This window comes from Protopterus annectens, chromosome 5.part0 (genome assembly GCF_019279795.1).
Source record: "Protopterus annectens isolate FY-2018-M chromosome 5.part0, PAN1.0, whole genome shotgun sequence".
In the NCBI taxonomy this organism is placed as follows: domain Eukaryota; kingdom Metazoa; phylum Chordata; order Ceratodontiformes; family Protopteridae; genus Protopterus; species Protopterus annectens.
The window spans coordinates 1,168,915,430-1,168,931,653 of NC_056735.1; the positions used below are offsets into that span (position 1 = coordinate 1,168,915,430).

The following is a 16,224-nucleotide window of genomic DNA, read 5'->3' on the forward strand; positions in this document are numbered from 1 at the left end:
AGCCTAATGTCTGACCAGCATACCAAAGCCTTAGGAATATACAAATGTATGTCACACGTATGCTCCTCATAACAAGGTGTTGGGCATAAAGGTAACGTAGGAACGTACATACCTCAGAACTGAAAAGCCCCAGGAGGAACAAATGTTTCTAGGATAAAGGAGGAACATGTCTACCCAAAAGGAGAAAACGGAAAAGAATTCCAGGCCAGGAAGACAGAGGTAATAGGGAAGAGCAGAAGGGGGAGTGAATACCGCAACAGTGAAGAGCAGGACATTTACTGTTATTGTAAGATTTTCCACAACTAGACTACATCCTTCCAATATCACTGTTACAGTATTCTTTACATAAGGGAGAATAAAAAAGCTGAAGAAAACACTTGGGAGGAGGAAGGCACAAAGCAGCCCTCTAGAAACCAGTGCAGGATACCTCCGGAAAAGCCAGCTCCTACTCTTCAAACCACATCCAACTTGTAATGTTTAGTGAAGGTATAAACAGAAGTCCAAGCAGCAGCCTTAAGAATGTAATTGGCAACCAGTCCTTTGAAAAAATTGCTACAGGAAGCAACATCACTAGCCGAATGAGCCTTTACAGAGAGTAGAAAGACATTTACTATGAAAAGAATAACAAAGAAATGACCTTTGAGATCCAGGAGGATATGGTTTGCTTAGAAACAGCCAAACCTAGAGCTCTAGGATGAAAGGAAAGAAAATGTGTAGATTTCTGAATGGCCCTCAGTCTTATCCAAACAATATCTGAGCTGGCTATGCAAATCCAAAGTGTGAAGCACTGTCTTCACTAGCAGACTGCGGACAGGGAAAAAGACTGATTAAGAGATTTAGGACAGGGAAAAAAATAAATAAATCTTGGGCTTAAAAGGAAGGATTAGTACGAACAGACACCCAGTCCCTATGAAAAACTAAGAAAGGAGGTACAGCTATAAGAGAAAGTCCTTCTGTGAGGTAACTTGTAGTGATTGCCCTTGGCTAAGTGAAGAAGGGGGAACCAATGCTGCCTGGGCCAAACGTGAGTCACCAGCAACATTTTTGGGGAGTCTTGCTTAATCTTGAGCAGGACCCTAAGAATCAGAGGAAGGGGAGGGAAGGCATAGAGAATCATCCCTTTCCAAGGAAAAGATAGTGCGTCCACTTTCCAAGTCAGAGGACTTATGACTCTGGCACAGAAAAGAGGAAGTTGTCTGTACAAATGGAAGGCAAAAAGATCTACCTATGGAGTACCCCACTGAGGGACAATGTCCAGAAACACATCTCTGTGAAGGATCCTTTTGGGAGCCTGTGCACTTGACCCGCTCAAAGAGTCTGTTACTATATTTTATTCTGAAGGAATGTATGCAGCCTGAAGGGTCACTAAATACTGTACAGTTAAACACCAGACCTGAAGGGCAAGTCTGCAAAGAAGGTAGGACTGTGCTCTCCCCCACCCCTTGCTTGTTGACATACTACATCACTGTGGTATTGTCTGTGAAGTCTTTGAAAGACTCTGGAAGAAAGAGGGAATGAAAAGCCTGAAGAGCTAAAAGAGCTCTCATCTTCTTTACATTGATGTGATCTGACCTCTGATGAGGAGGCCAGAGACCGTGGAACTTGAAGGAACCAAAGGAAGCTCCTCACCCCCCCTGTCAGAGGCATCCAAAAAAGTGCCCGAGATGGAATTGGGGGTTGAAAAGGAAGTCTTGGGTTAACAGAAAGCTGATGAATCCACCACTGAAGCTCATGTTTGAAGCATGGAAGGAAAGGAACTAAGAAACCCAGTGGATGACAGTGTTGAAGCCACACTAAATTTAGGAACCACTGTAGTTTTCTCATAAGGAGTCTGGCTACAGGTAGCATAAGTGATGGAGGCTATGAATCCTACAACCTTGAGAAAATCCCTGGCTGTGACTGATGCCAAAGGAAGAACAGAATGAAAAAAGCTGATTAAAGACAGAGCCTTGGGCGGAGGAAGGGATGCCAGGAGGAAGGGATGCCAGTATGGAAATGGTCTGGATCCTGCAAGTGAGAAAAACATGATCCTGAGAAGGAGCCAGGACTGATTTCTGAAAGTTCATAATAAACCCCAGCTTTGTAAATTGGAGGTACTGAAGCAGGACATTGGGAGACAAAGCCTGAATGAGCAGATTGCCCAGATAAAAAAAGATCTGAACCCCTCTCATCCCGCAAAAGGCAATGACAGGAGTGAGGCATCTGGTGAATACCCTTGGGTAGTAGAAAGGCTAAAGGGCAAAGCAGAGAACTGAATATACACAGAAGAAACAAAGAAACTTAAAACTTACTGTAAAGGAGATGAATGGGGATGTGAAGATAGGCATCCCTGATGTCCAAGGATACTAAGAAAGCATTTGGGGAAGGAGAAGAGGGCAGGGGGCACAACTTTAATAGTGCCCTGAGAAAAAGGCCCTGAAGCAGTTCTGGAGAGAAAGGAAGCTCTTCCAGAGGGGGTTGAAGGATGGACAGGGGGCACAACTTTAATAGTGCCCTGAGCAAAAAGTCCCTGAAGCAGTTCTGGAGAGAAAGGAAGCTCTTCCAGAGGGGGTTGAGGGATGCCCAGAAAAGGAGGAAGGAACTTCCACACCATGAAATATCCCTGTTGGATGATGGAGAGAACCCAAGAGTCTTGACTGATCCTCAACCAATTGGGAAGGGAACCTGGTAAAGGGGGAGCAAACTATCAGATAGAACCTGTTTTGTCTTGAAAAGGAGGCTTCTGAGAAGTAGGAGTTTGTGTAGATTTAGCAGGGGATCCATGCCTAGAACTCTTTTCACCTTTAGGAGGAGGGAGAAGCTGTCTACTTACAAAAGCAGATTTGCATGGATAATTCCTCTGGAATTTAGGGATAGGAGCACAAAAATATGTTCACATTTCTGAAAGGCCTTACCTTTACCCTGGAGAGACTTAAAAAGCTCAGCAGCAACAGAACCAAAAAGGTTCTTACTATCAAGAGGAGCATCCAACAATTTAGCCTTATTATCATCGGGTAAGGGCTGGAGATGAAGCCAAGAGTAATGTCTCAAAACAAATCCAAAGGCAGCAACCTTGGAGGAAGCAGTAGCTGCATCATACTAAATTTAATTTTACTTGAGAGGTAGAACTTCCCTTTTTGAATAAGGGATGTTAGAGATTACCTGAAAAGCTTCAGGAAGAAGGGCTAAAACATACCTGGTCATCAGAGTCTGGAAATTAATAGCTTAAAACACCAAGGTGGCAGTAGTATACAACGTTTTGCCTAAACATTCCATAGCCCTACTTATCTTTGTCTGAAGAAAGCAGTTTAGGGGATGGCAGAAGTACAGATGGTTTGTCAGAAGAGACAGACTACAAAGGGATCAGCAGAACAACATCTGTACACAAACTTGCACAAGCATCAGGTACCCTGTAAAACCTATGAGGTTTCATAGGGGTTGAAGGGTGAGAATCAGAGGCCAAGGAAGCTGCTGAAATGGTATCTTAAAGGGCAGCCAAGACTGGAGGTATGGCAGAGGGTTTAGGAGACTCCATCTGGAGGATCTCATACCACCTCTTTTGAATATCAGAAACCTGAGAACAGTCCCATTTGAAATACTCCATCATCCAAGAAATAGTGTCCCCAAAGGAGAGATCTTCTAAGGGACAGTCTGGACTAACAGAATCATCCTCCTCAGATCTATAATCCAAAGGAGAAGGGATTTTAGAAGAATATGCCAAAGACTCTTCCCCAGAATCCAAATCCTCTTCAGAGGACTCCTGCTTTCTGGGCCTCTTAAGAGGAGTAGATGACCAAGGAGCAGCCACAAAGCTCCTTGAGGATGCCCTAAAGGCATTAAGACATTAAACAACCCCTGGGCAAAATCCTGCCATTCACATTGAGGATCCTCAGTAGGAGAGGAAATATGCTTTTTTTTTTCTCTTATAAGGAATGTCCACCCTAAAAATCCTACGAGGTTCAGACCCATGATCAATGATGGTGTTTGGACTGGCGGCAAAGTTGTTCTGAGGTGTGTATGTCTGTATATCACCTTTATGCTCTACACCTTGTGAAGGGAGCACACGTGTGACATACATCTATACATTCCTAAGGCTTTGATATGCTGGCTGGACATTGGGCAACCCTTGGCAGGGAATCCCTTATGTAAAGAATACAGCAACAGTGCTACGGAAGGAAGGACATCTATCCGCTGTCAAACAGAAAAGTGGAAATTCCAATTTTCCAGAAAGAAAAAGGGACTGCCAGGGGGGAGGGGGAACAAAGTCCCTTAAACAGTCATTTGGACTTGTTGGACTGTCCTTGGTTTCTGTGTGTGTGTGTGTGGGGGGGGGGGGGCAAGGTGGACCCTGTATTTATTTTGGAACTCCTTTCTATTTCTTCTTAAACGTCTGTTTTCCAGCATTTTACCAAGACTTGTTTATTTTGTTTCTTGCCAAAACTGGATGAGGGGCTAGAGAATCCCTAAAATAATTTGGAAAAGGAGGGCTGAAAAATCTTGAGAGATTTCCTGTATCAGCTTACCCCTTCCACTTTTTGATGACCTCTGCAGCACAGGGACCAAAAACAAAATCCCTAACCAAAAAGAGAATTTAAAATGTAATTTTTCACATCTGCGAGGTTCTGAGAATTCGGCCACGCAAACCTCCTCAAAACATTACCATTACCCATAGCCCTGGAAGTAGTATCAACAGTCACACGCAAACTTAAAACAATGAGTTTTGACTTGTAAAATTGGTCAACCATTTCAAACAGATTTTTAATCACAAAAATTAAAATGCAGACAAAACATTCCTCATACTTTCACAATTAGAATAAATTTTAATATGGGGCTGACAATTTAAAAATTGCAAAATTCTAAGTAGCAGAAGCATACACTTTTTCCACATACTTATAAAGACTGGAAATAACTACGTTTGGCAGCAGTAGAATTAACTGCGGCTATAGCTGCTGGGTCAAGTTTAGGATAACCATATAAAAATGTAAGACTGAGGAACTGTATACAATCAATCTGCCTTTTTAGGGGCAGCAGGCTGACTGTCAAAAATTTGCAGGCAGTGACACACACATCCTCCAAAGCTGAAAGCAAATTCCATCTATAATAGCTCAAGAGTATTTTCTGAGGGACCGAGAAACCTCAGTGTTTTCCCACTGGCACATTCTGGAAATAGTCCCAGAGAAAGACAAACCCCTATAGGAGGAATCACATACTGTGCATTCCTCTGAATCAGAAATCTGTGGAGAAAACCCTGCATTTGTCCCTTTATCTTCTTATTCAGATTCAAATTCTGGAACCTCTTCAGGAAAAAAAAGACATCCCTCTCTTTTACCAGAAACCACATTATAAAGAATGGTCAACAGTCTGAATTAAACCCTGAGCCACATTTAGTAAAATACTCCTGTCTAGGAAAAACTAAACGTGTATCTGCTGCTTCTCACGTTTTCTATTTTTTTTTTTACAGGAAAAATGAGTGCATAGAAGGTGCCCTGAAGCTTTTGAAGCTAGTATATCCTTGGCAGGCTATAACCCCTACAGCTAACGCTACTGCAGCAGTAATCAATATAATGAACATCTCAGTGACCTCCTTAGTGCCAGGAAACTTTCCAAGGATTATCACACGTGATTTCAAAGTCAGAGTCAATAAAAAAAGTCAGAAAGACTAGCTATGGAGTTTCTCCAGCTTATGGAAAGCTTTGTTGCTTGTATTACACATTCATTTCAGAATGGTTTGGAGAGGCAACTACATATCTCAAAGGATACCATTGCTGTGGAACAGATTCCCCATCCATATAAAACAAAAGTTCAGCCCTGTTCACATTCAAGCACAACTTAGATCTCTGGATGGGAAACAGAAAATTTACCCCAGGACTGCCCTGCCATCTGGACTACTAATGTAGAGAGGCAGTTCCTAAATGTTTTATCTCCATACATGGGTCCTCTCAAATTATGTATGGCATGATCCCAGTTATTCTTAATAGGGATAATATATAATTAATGACCATGGGATGGGTAATGCCAATCCATGATCAATTGGGGATAGATTATTTTGAGCAGAAAAAGAAAAACTGTCTAGGCTTAAAATGGAGTGCCAGGGCAGCTAGGCCAGTATTTATCTATGAACCTATCTATACTTGATTTGCTCACTGGAAGTGGCAATTTATAAACAGGTTCTACAAAGTACAGTTGTGTAAAATCTTACCATAACAGTAGAGGGCCTTCTCTTCACTGTTGCAGCATTCTTAACATGAGGGATCCCCTGCCAAAGGCGGCTCGACATCCGACCAGTATACCACAGCCTTTAGGTTGCTACTGATATGCCATACATCACACATATGCCCCCTACGCAAGATGTAGGGCATAAAGGTGACATACAGACATGTCATCCTCAGACTTGAGAACCCCAGGAGGAACCCAGCCTTAGGATACCAGAAGGTAACATACACATCCAGAGGGACAAAAGACCAGGGGGAGGAGGGAGGAAATGAATACTGCAAAAGTTAAGAGAAGGACATCTACTATTATGGTAAGATTTTACACAACTGCACTATATGTCTTTTCATTTCACTGTTGCAGTATTCTAAACATGAGGGAGAGTGCAAAAGCTCAGGAAGAAGACAGGGAGGATGAGAAGAGCCAACAGAGCCTTCTAGGAACCCATGAAGAATGGCCCTAGCAAAACCACCTCTAGCTCTGGATATGACATCTAACTTGTAATACGTGGTAAAGGTATGCACCAAAGACCAGATTGCTTCTTCAAGGATAGAATTAGTATCCAAACCTTTGAAGTACCAGAAGCCACATCCCTACCAGAGTGAGCCTTAACGACAGAAGGAAGGCTCTTACCATGATAAGAATAACAAAAATAAATGGCATTTGAAATCCAAGAGGAAATAGTCTGCTTGGAAACTGCCAAACCTAATGATCTAGGATGAAAGGAAACAAAAAGCTGATCAGATTTTCTCAACTCTAGTTTTGTCCAAATAAAATCTGAGTTGTCTATGCACACCTAAAGTGTGCAACACCTTCTCACTAGTAGACTGCAGAGAAGGGAAAAAATGTGCATATTAATAGACTGATTAAGAGACAACTCATTCACTACCTTAGGCATACAAGAAGGATTGATAGGAACAGACACACTGTCCTGATGAAAAATGAAAAAAAGGAAGAATAGCCATAAGAGCTTGCAAGTGAGACACCTGTCTGGCAGAAGTAAGGGCCAACAAAAGAACAGTCTTCCAAGAACAATGCTGTAAAGGAAGCTGAAGCTGCAGGCTCAGAAGGATGTCAAAAAACCCCAGTGGGGCAATTATCTGAACAGCTAAGTAACCAGCAATGAGTCGGGTAATCAGACTGACGATCAAAAGATGGAGGTCGGACTGGCAACAAAGGTGTTCTGATGAGGATGAAACGTCCGGATGTCACCTTTATGCTCTACACCTTGTGTGGGTAGCATACGTGAGACATATGGCGCATCAATAACATAAAGGTTTTGGTATACTGGCTGAACTTCAGGCTGTCTTTGGCAGGGGATCCCTCATGTTAAGAATACTGCAACAATGAAATGGTAGGACATCTTGTTGTGCAGCCTAATCATTATCTGATCCATTTTAACATTTGGCTCCAGGTCAATGCTAGACATTTTTCTTAAATTACATTGCTGCACTTTCTATAATGTAAATACAAACTGTTAAAGATGTAACCTCCTTATCATAAACAATATCAAATTATAGTTTTTGACACAAGAACTGTTTAGTTTTGCATACAATTCTGTTGATAGGCAAGGTGTCTTGAAAATTTTCTTGAAGCCGAAAACTTCTGTCATGACTAAGACCAAACGAACAATGCTTAACTATCGAAATTAGTGTAAAACCTACTATATTTCCAAGCCAACTGCAGAAACAGAGTCTTACATCCCAGTAAGACAAGTTGCCAGCCATTTAGCAACACATGCGGAACACCTAGCATTGAATTAACATGTGATAATTACCAGTGAAACTGTACTGTAAAGCAAGTAGCTGCTTTTCTAAAGCAGCACACTGACTGGACTACCTAGAATGCTTTGCCAGTGTATGTTAAGCATTGTCAAAACCTACAAAAACATTTTTTGTGGGTGTGGTGACAGTGCAAAACTGAGTAGACTGAAAATAAATCAAAAAATGTCAATCATTTCTTTTCAAACTTCTGACAGCTTTAAGAATATAACCAGGAATAAACTTAAATGTAAAACAAGTGCAGCAACACTGAAGACTACAGTAATGATCCTGATGTTTTGGAGCTGCCCTGTAATTAAGCCACTGCCCTTCACTGATCACCCCCTCTTTCTTGAGAATAGTGGTTTGATCATGACTTTTTTGAGCTGCAAAGGAAGAGACAAACTCTACACTTTATATGGAGGATGATAAGCCTCCTTAAGGACATGTTTAGTTTTGATGATAGTTATTCAGCATACCATTCCAAACTTTCAAATAACGCAGTGTTCCTATTCACACTTTAAACACACAGTCTTTCAATCTTCACTGTAAGGTAGTTGTATGTTTCTACTCTGGGTAGCAGTGCCAAAATCATGATCAGTGCCCACCCCCACCCCCAATGACTACACAGTACATTCCAATGGCCCTGAGGAGAAAGCCTTGGACTTTTGTTTGCATGATTTGAGCTGTATGACTCATTTAGAGACTATAAATGTTATGACCGTCTGTTTTACTTACTCTGGACTGCATCCTGGTCCTGTTAGGCTTGTTATCTTAACAGATCTTCCGGGTCCAGTTATTTTTCAGAATCTGTAGTTCTGTCTGAGGAAAGGGACTTTCCATATTTATTAACAGGCTTTAACCACTTCAATCCTTAAGAAGATTTCTTTATATATGCATAACCTGGAAAACTTGATCCCTAGCCTTTCTTTAAGTTAGACTTTAGAGAATGTGTCTATTGTAAGTTGTATTTCTGACATCTAATGACCTACTCCTTGTCAGGCTAACTTCAGATCTCTAATACTGCCCGCCCTTCTTACGGCTGCAAACTACCTTCAGAGACTGAAACATCATAAGTTATATTCCACCCAAATTCTCCTAGAGATGTCCGTCACATATGACATCACAGACAATGGGAAGTTTCTTCAACTCCTGCTTACCCCTTCTGGACTTCTTCCACAATACTTGCTAAGATTACATCTTGTATCTTTGGGGGTTACACAACTAAATTCTTCCTGGAGCCACCTACCAAGTTCAAAGGTTCTGTACTGCCTCTCATGTTATTCAGTTTATATGCTACCAATAAAAGAGGTCACACACAAGGAAGGGGATTTACAATACCAATCCTGTGCTAATTTCACTTTTACCCTCCGGATCAAAGGACCATAAATAAGACTTCAGCATTTTAAGAACAGCTTGGTTTCAATCCATAACTGTTAGAACTGAAGTGAAATGAAGATAAACTAGAAAACAATGCTTCGGAATAATACTGTTGGATCTTCAGAGGTGCCACGTTATTTCTTTCACTAATCTTTAAAAAGCTGGTGGTGGGGTGTTGACATAGGCATGTGACTTGGGAGCTCAACTGGACAGCATGCCAACAATTAAAGATCAGATGGTAGCTGCTACAGTGTCTTCCGACTTCTAACTCAGGAAAACCTCCAAAATCAAGCAACAGGTACTTAGACTTGATCTAGAAAGAGTATTAAGGACACACATGCCTCTCAGCTGTAAACTCATTATGAGGAGCATTCCTCATTCTGAGTCTTAAAAACGCCATGCTCCACTCAGTTCCACACTAAAAGGAAATGTCACACGTTCGCTGTTAGCATTTTTTTTTTTTTTTTTTTTTTTACAAACATACATGGTAAATAACACTGTTACATCAATGTATCAAAATAACATTTTTGTCAGTATACTAATTAACACATTTTAACCATGCTGCAAGCTTCCCGGTTGAAGGTGGTAATAAGGGTTCCTCACTTCTTTTATATATTCAATATTATAGCAGAAAGGATTAAACAATTTGGAGATGAAAGGTTAAGAGATACAAATGTACACCAGTTTACTCTAGAATGGATTTCAGCAATTCCTTAGCCTTAGCCATGATGTTGACAGGTATATCTCACTCAGGGTCCTAACTAAAAGAACCTTTGGCACCTTACTCATTAGTTGCCTGCTCCTGTCTGCTGCTAAGGGGCTGATAGAGATTTAGCAGACTCACTTTAAAGCACCAGGCCATTCTGGTAAAATTCACCATCTTCCTAATTTTGGACATGATTACTGACTCATAATACCCCTAGAAATTACAACTGTAAGCTTAAAATACCGTGTAATTTTTCTTTAAATGTGTTTTCACTACTTATAGTCATGCTGCAAACATTTTAACTATCTGTACTTGTCTTACTAACCACTAAGCTGTTTACAAAACGTTTTTTTTTTTTTTTTTAACTATGTTTGGGCTCAAGTACCTAAATAAATCTTATAGGTTCATAGGTAGGTACTAGGCTATTGGCCCTAGGGCCTATATAAGCCTAGTCAAATGGTACCTTGGCTTTTGCCACCCAAGAAAATTATTTTCCTGTGCCCCTGTCAAGCAGAGCCACAGAAGTGATCCCTGGGGTGAATTTTTTATCATCCCTTGTTTAAATTTCCAGAACTGCCTATGCATAATTAGTTGCCAAACAAGACAGAATATTACTATTCACATTAACAAAACATAAACCTAAACCTGCAGCTAACAAAATGTAAATTTATGGAGGGGAACACACACATTTGCTCCACAGCATGAAGCAATGACGTAAAGCAACATGACTGGAGGAGGATGTCTCAGACTATACCTTTACAGGAATTTCTTCATCAGTTCCAGATGAAGAGTATAGGAAATGGTGGATCCTTAGGAATACTGCTTCTGAAAATAAAACCAACGAGTGAATATGGAAAAAAAAAACTCTCTTCGGTGGGACCTACTAACTGAATAGTCCTCAAACATTCAACATTGGTACAAAAGCAAATAAGTAAGTCAAAGTGAGGAAACTGTACTAAGTAGTATATTTTATTAGAAATGATAAAATAGTACTTTAGATCCTCAATGACTCAGTCACACTGTATATCCCAGTTCAGAAACAGGTCACAGAGTGAATACGGTTGTTTGAAAAACAGGTGGATATGAAAAAGATGATGAATAAAGAGAGTTAAACAAGTCATACCCACTTCTGAAATAAAAGGGAAAGTATTGCAAGCCTGAGGAATAAGTTAAAGTCTCCAAATTCTGGATGGTCAAGGTTACAGCACTGCCAAACCATTTTATATTAGTTTGCTGCACTTAAACTGGAAAGTCTTTGTTAAAGGCTGCTTTCTCCAAAACCCAGAAACAAAAGGATTTACTCTATTCAGCGCAGGATGACAGTACTTAACAGGTGCACATAAGAATTAAGATGATATCATCTGAGACAGTACTACAGAGCTAGATTGCTCATTTCTCTACTAACTTGTGGAAAATAATTGCTGGGACTGCAGTCTCAGTACTGAAGGGAGGACAATGAAAAAGTCATCCTTGTTTTGTTTCTTTTCTACAGTTACCAAAAATTTAAAGGTTATGTAACTCAATAGAATATCCATCAGATAAGTGAATTTTCTGTCAAATGAGAACACTTCACTTTTTATTGTACTGTTAACAGTGTATGCATGTATTAAAAAATAAAATGCAGCTCATAAGAATATAAAATATATACAAATACCTTGTTTACTCTGAAGGCTTTGAAACATTAAAATTGGCTGCTAGTTTTCTGTGTTTTCGCCTGGAAGATGACGGCAGTGGTCTTCCTTTGTGAGAAACATAGTTGTCTTTAGAGTTCAAATTTATGGTAGGCTGACCAGCAGTGAATGACTCAATGGATGTGGAAGGATAAATGTCCTTTGCACTTCTCTCGGACACGTCTGTAGGAAGTTGATGCTCACTTTTTTGAGATACTGCTTGTGAAGGACTGGGATAATCTTTTCTTTCACAGTTCTTTTTGGCAGAAGCCCTTTTCTTTGTGACCTAGAGTTAAAGAACAGTAACAGCATTAATTATTGGTAACGCAAGTTTTTTTTTCAGTGTGTGCTAGATGCGCAAAAAGCAGAGTGATCTAGTAAAGTTTAAGTGCTACATGTTACCATCACTGAAATCAATCATTACATCTCCTTATCTATATAATCCTGTCACAATATTAGCCCTGTCTGGCTTGGGATTTGACAAGAAACTATTCCAAGAAATTAGCTTACCATCTTCTAGATAGTCATCCTTCATGGAAAGAAACATGAAAACACTGAAGTTCAGCTTCGTTCTGGAAACTTTACATGTAGTAAACCTGAACTGTGCATACAACGCAGAATACACACAGACACTACAGAACTACTACAACCAAGTTTAAAAACCAAGTCATTATTTCTGAGTAGCTTCTTATTCTAGAGAATGTTTAGATAATGAAACCCTTATGAGCATTGTTACCTGAAGTGGAATAAACTGACTGTGTATACCAGGTGATGTTCCTCCAGCAGAAGGTATTTTTCCTGGATAGAGGTTATGATAGAAAGATTGACCATGGACAGGCATTTGTGTCCCCCAAGGCACAGGACCATAGTTATGGTGAGATGAAGGCATCAGATTAGTAGTATTTACTACAAAAAATAAATAAATAGCATTACAAAATTTCTTCGAACAAAGGAAATCCACAATCAGTAACCAAACATTTTAATATAAGATACAATTTTAGTTTTGAAAGCATGTCTTGTTCCTTTTTAAGTTTATGTATTTTTTTACATAAAATATATTTATGTACTAGCTTCTGTTAATATATTTAGTAAAATATGTAGTTGGAACTAATTTCAATGTGAATGCACAATCTTAAGCACAACACTGGCAATTATTTTATAAAGCACTTTTATCAAATCTTCCTAACTCAGCTTGGTCTCAAAAGATGAAAGTAATAAGATATTCTTTAAATGCATCACAAAACTGAAGGGGAAAAATGTATATGCAACATGCTATCAATAAGCAATGATCACCCCATCAACAGGACAGAGAATATGTAGTGTAGGAAAACATTTTTCACAGTAAGCACACAAGTATGCTACATAGATAAGACAAGATACTAATGTCTTTCAGCTTTTCCCAGTTAGGGGTCGCCACAGCGGAACTCTGGTTCGCTAATGATTGGCAGTGGATTTTTTACGGTGCCGAGTTGCCAGCCCGATTCCCAACCTTCAAATAAGGCACACCCATTCACGCACGCACCTACCTGCATGTCTTTAAACGTCACTCGACCGTGGGGAGAACATGCAGACTCCACACAGAAAGCACTCCAGCTGAGAATCGAATGGGAGAACCTCTTGCTGTGAGGCAACAACGCTAACCGTTGCACCACCGAGGCCATATCCTTTATATAACTATAGGTAGGAATACTTACTGTTACAAGTAAAAATTAAAACTCAAGTTTCAAGGGATCAGACAACATACATAGTGGTTTTCAATGCAGAATTAACGAAACTTGACTACATTAATATTAATTACATTTAAAAAGTTAGCATGTGGACACATCTATGTCCTTTGGTACAGGTAGCACTGGTACCAGTTTGGAGAGGCGTAGTGTTCACAAAAGACAAAAAATTCTAGAATTCTCAGCATGAACTACATAAAATCATGGGCAGAGTCATGACAGAGTTCATCCAAATGACATATGGACCTGCTTCGATTAGATATGGAAGTATGGGTTTGTTAATAAGCCACCTTGCTTTTTAAATATTCTGGCATTTTTGAAGAAGTTAACAGCTGCTCTTAAAGAAGGGGAGACCACACAATGTTGCTTTTCTTGATCTTGCTTATGGCACTTGAAACTAACTCAAATAATGGAATGAGTGACAAACTAGAAGCATTAAATGTCAAGTAATATGCAATTCAATGGAAGAATCACTGGTAACCAAAGATGATGTTCTCTAACATGGCCTACAAAAATACATACCTGATTCAATGGAAATGATCTCACTTTTGATTTCAGTAAGAGAAGCATTGTGAGACTTTGCAAAAAAGACAAATTATGACTACAAATAAAAGGACAAAATAAAAGAAAAACATTATTAAAGATATGGAAGATAATTTAAACTTTAGCCAGTCTGTATAGACCATAGTCAGGAAAGCAAGTTATGTAGCCCCATCTAATTCTAAATGGTATGTCCAGTCACTCCAGGAAGGTCTTTGTACCACACTATACCTCACTGGTCCAATTTGCCATTGAATATGGCACTGTATGCTGAAGCCTTTGTACAAGACACCTGAATGAACATGAAAAGGTACCAATAATTACTTAACTAAGCAATAGCTTGCAAGTATGGCAGGTGTAATCGGCTAAATACATATCCAAGCAACAAACAGAGCCAGCACCAGACCAGACACATTCATGGAATCTGTATTGTAGAACAGAGATATCAAACTGGTTTCGATGCAGAGCCTTCATCAGTGATACTCCAAAAAACAAAATGCACTGTTTAAATATCCAAACCACCTCACTTCCTGTGATGTCACATCTCATCTGATTTAAAGATATATTATAATTTATCACTGAGCCCTGGTGTGAAAAGTGCACCTAACTTAACGATCCATCTTGTCTCCTTATAATTAAGTAAGTAATACCAACCCCTCTTACATTTTCTGTCTCCCTCTACTTTGTCTATGACACTAAACCTGAATCTATCAGTGGAATGTGATTGACAGTGCCTATATAAGGCACTGGTGATGCGTTTGTTGCGAATGTCACTCATATGTTCAGATATTCTCAAACGAAGGGGTCTGGACATCTGTCCCACATTAAAAGAAGGACATGTACAACTGGTCAGGGTAAATGACCCAGTCCGATCCACAGCATAAAAATTGATATCATACACTTGACCAGTATTCGGGCTGGAAAATTGTTTAGACTTGCAAATGTGTTGACATAAGGAAGAGTGCCACATGGAAAAGACCCAACTAGTTTCTCCCCTGTGATTGTTAACTGATCCGCATGATTCTTGTTTGTACTATAATGTTTGTAATAAGAAAAATGGGATCCCAATGTCTTGCCTCTATGAAAGGAAAATTGACAACGTTCTGGCAAAATCTGACCCAATTCCTCATTGGCCATCAGAATATTCCAATGTTTACTGACCACATTCCTTAATAAATTAACATTTCAACCATAAGTTGTCATTAGTCTCAATGTATCAGATTCCTTACATTCATTCTTCTCCTTATAAGTTAACAATTCAGCCCTGGGCTGTTTGGAAGCCCACTCTCTGGCTGTGACAACATCCCCCATCCTATAACCTCTATGGAGAAATCTACAGGTGAGATCATCCCTAGAGCTGTTGAAATCTTTTTCTTTTGAACAAATCCTTCTAATTCTTAAGAATTGGGACTTAGGAATATTTCTAATTGGATGTGTGGGGTGCAGACTGGAAGCGTACAATAAATTGTTATATTGAGGGTACTTTCTATACACCAAATTACGCAAGGTATGATCAGGTTCTCTCACAACCTTGACATCTAAATAATTAATTTCCTCATAACTGAGAAAAAGAAAATTCAATACCCCATTTATTATCATTCAAATATTGTTCAAACTCCCGCAGATATTCAATATGGGCATGCCACACCAACCAACAGCCATCTAGGAACCTCCTCCATATGTCGATTTCTGGCAAGTAAATATTATGGGCCTCATTGTAAATTACTTCTTCTATATACCCCATAAAAAGATCTGCATAAATGGGTGCAAATGAGGCCCCCATAGCTGTTCCCTGGGTTTGCCAGTAACAACTCCCTTGAAAATAAAAAACATTTTTGGTTAGGATGTGCTCAGCCATACAAATGAGGAGTGTATTGAATCCTGGTGTGTACAACCCAGCTCTATTCAACTAATAATCCAACGCTTGCAACCCTGCCCAATGTGGTATAGTGGTATACAAGGATTTCACATCAAGGGTGCACATAAGGTAATTATAAGGAGAAAAGATGGATTGTTAAGTTAGGTGCACTTTTCACACCACGGTTCAATGATAAATTATAATATATCTTTAAATCAAATGAGATGTGACATCACAGGAAGTGAGGTGGTTTGGATATTTAAACAGTGCATTTTGTTTTTTGCAGCATCACTGATGAAGGCTCTGTGCCGAAAACGGTTTGATACCTCTGTTCTACAATAAAGATTCCATGAATGTGACTGGTCTGGTGCTGACCAATAATTGCTTACCAGAAAAA

The 16,224-nt window shown here is 39.6% G+C and overlaps 1 protein-coding gene across 1 annotated transcript in view; it reads right to left on the minus strand.

Moving 5' to 3' along the window:
• The window catches only part of XRN1 (5'-3' exoribonuclease 1), a 2,408,514-nt gene that overhangs the window by 103,127 nt on the left and 2,289,163 nt on the right, over positions 1-16,224 (minus strand). Inside the window, exons 47-48 of the mRNA XM_044071018.1 lie at positions 12,442-12,611; positions 11,690-11,991 (exon numbers count right to left, since the gene is read on the minus strand). Coding sequence (XP_043926953.1) covers positions 11,695-11,991; positions 12,442-12,611 — 467 coding nt within the window. The 3' untranslated portion in view covers positions 11,690-11,694. The remainder of the gene's footprint in view (positions 1-11,689; positions 11,992-12,441; positions 12,612-16,224) is intronic.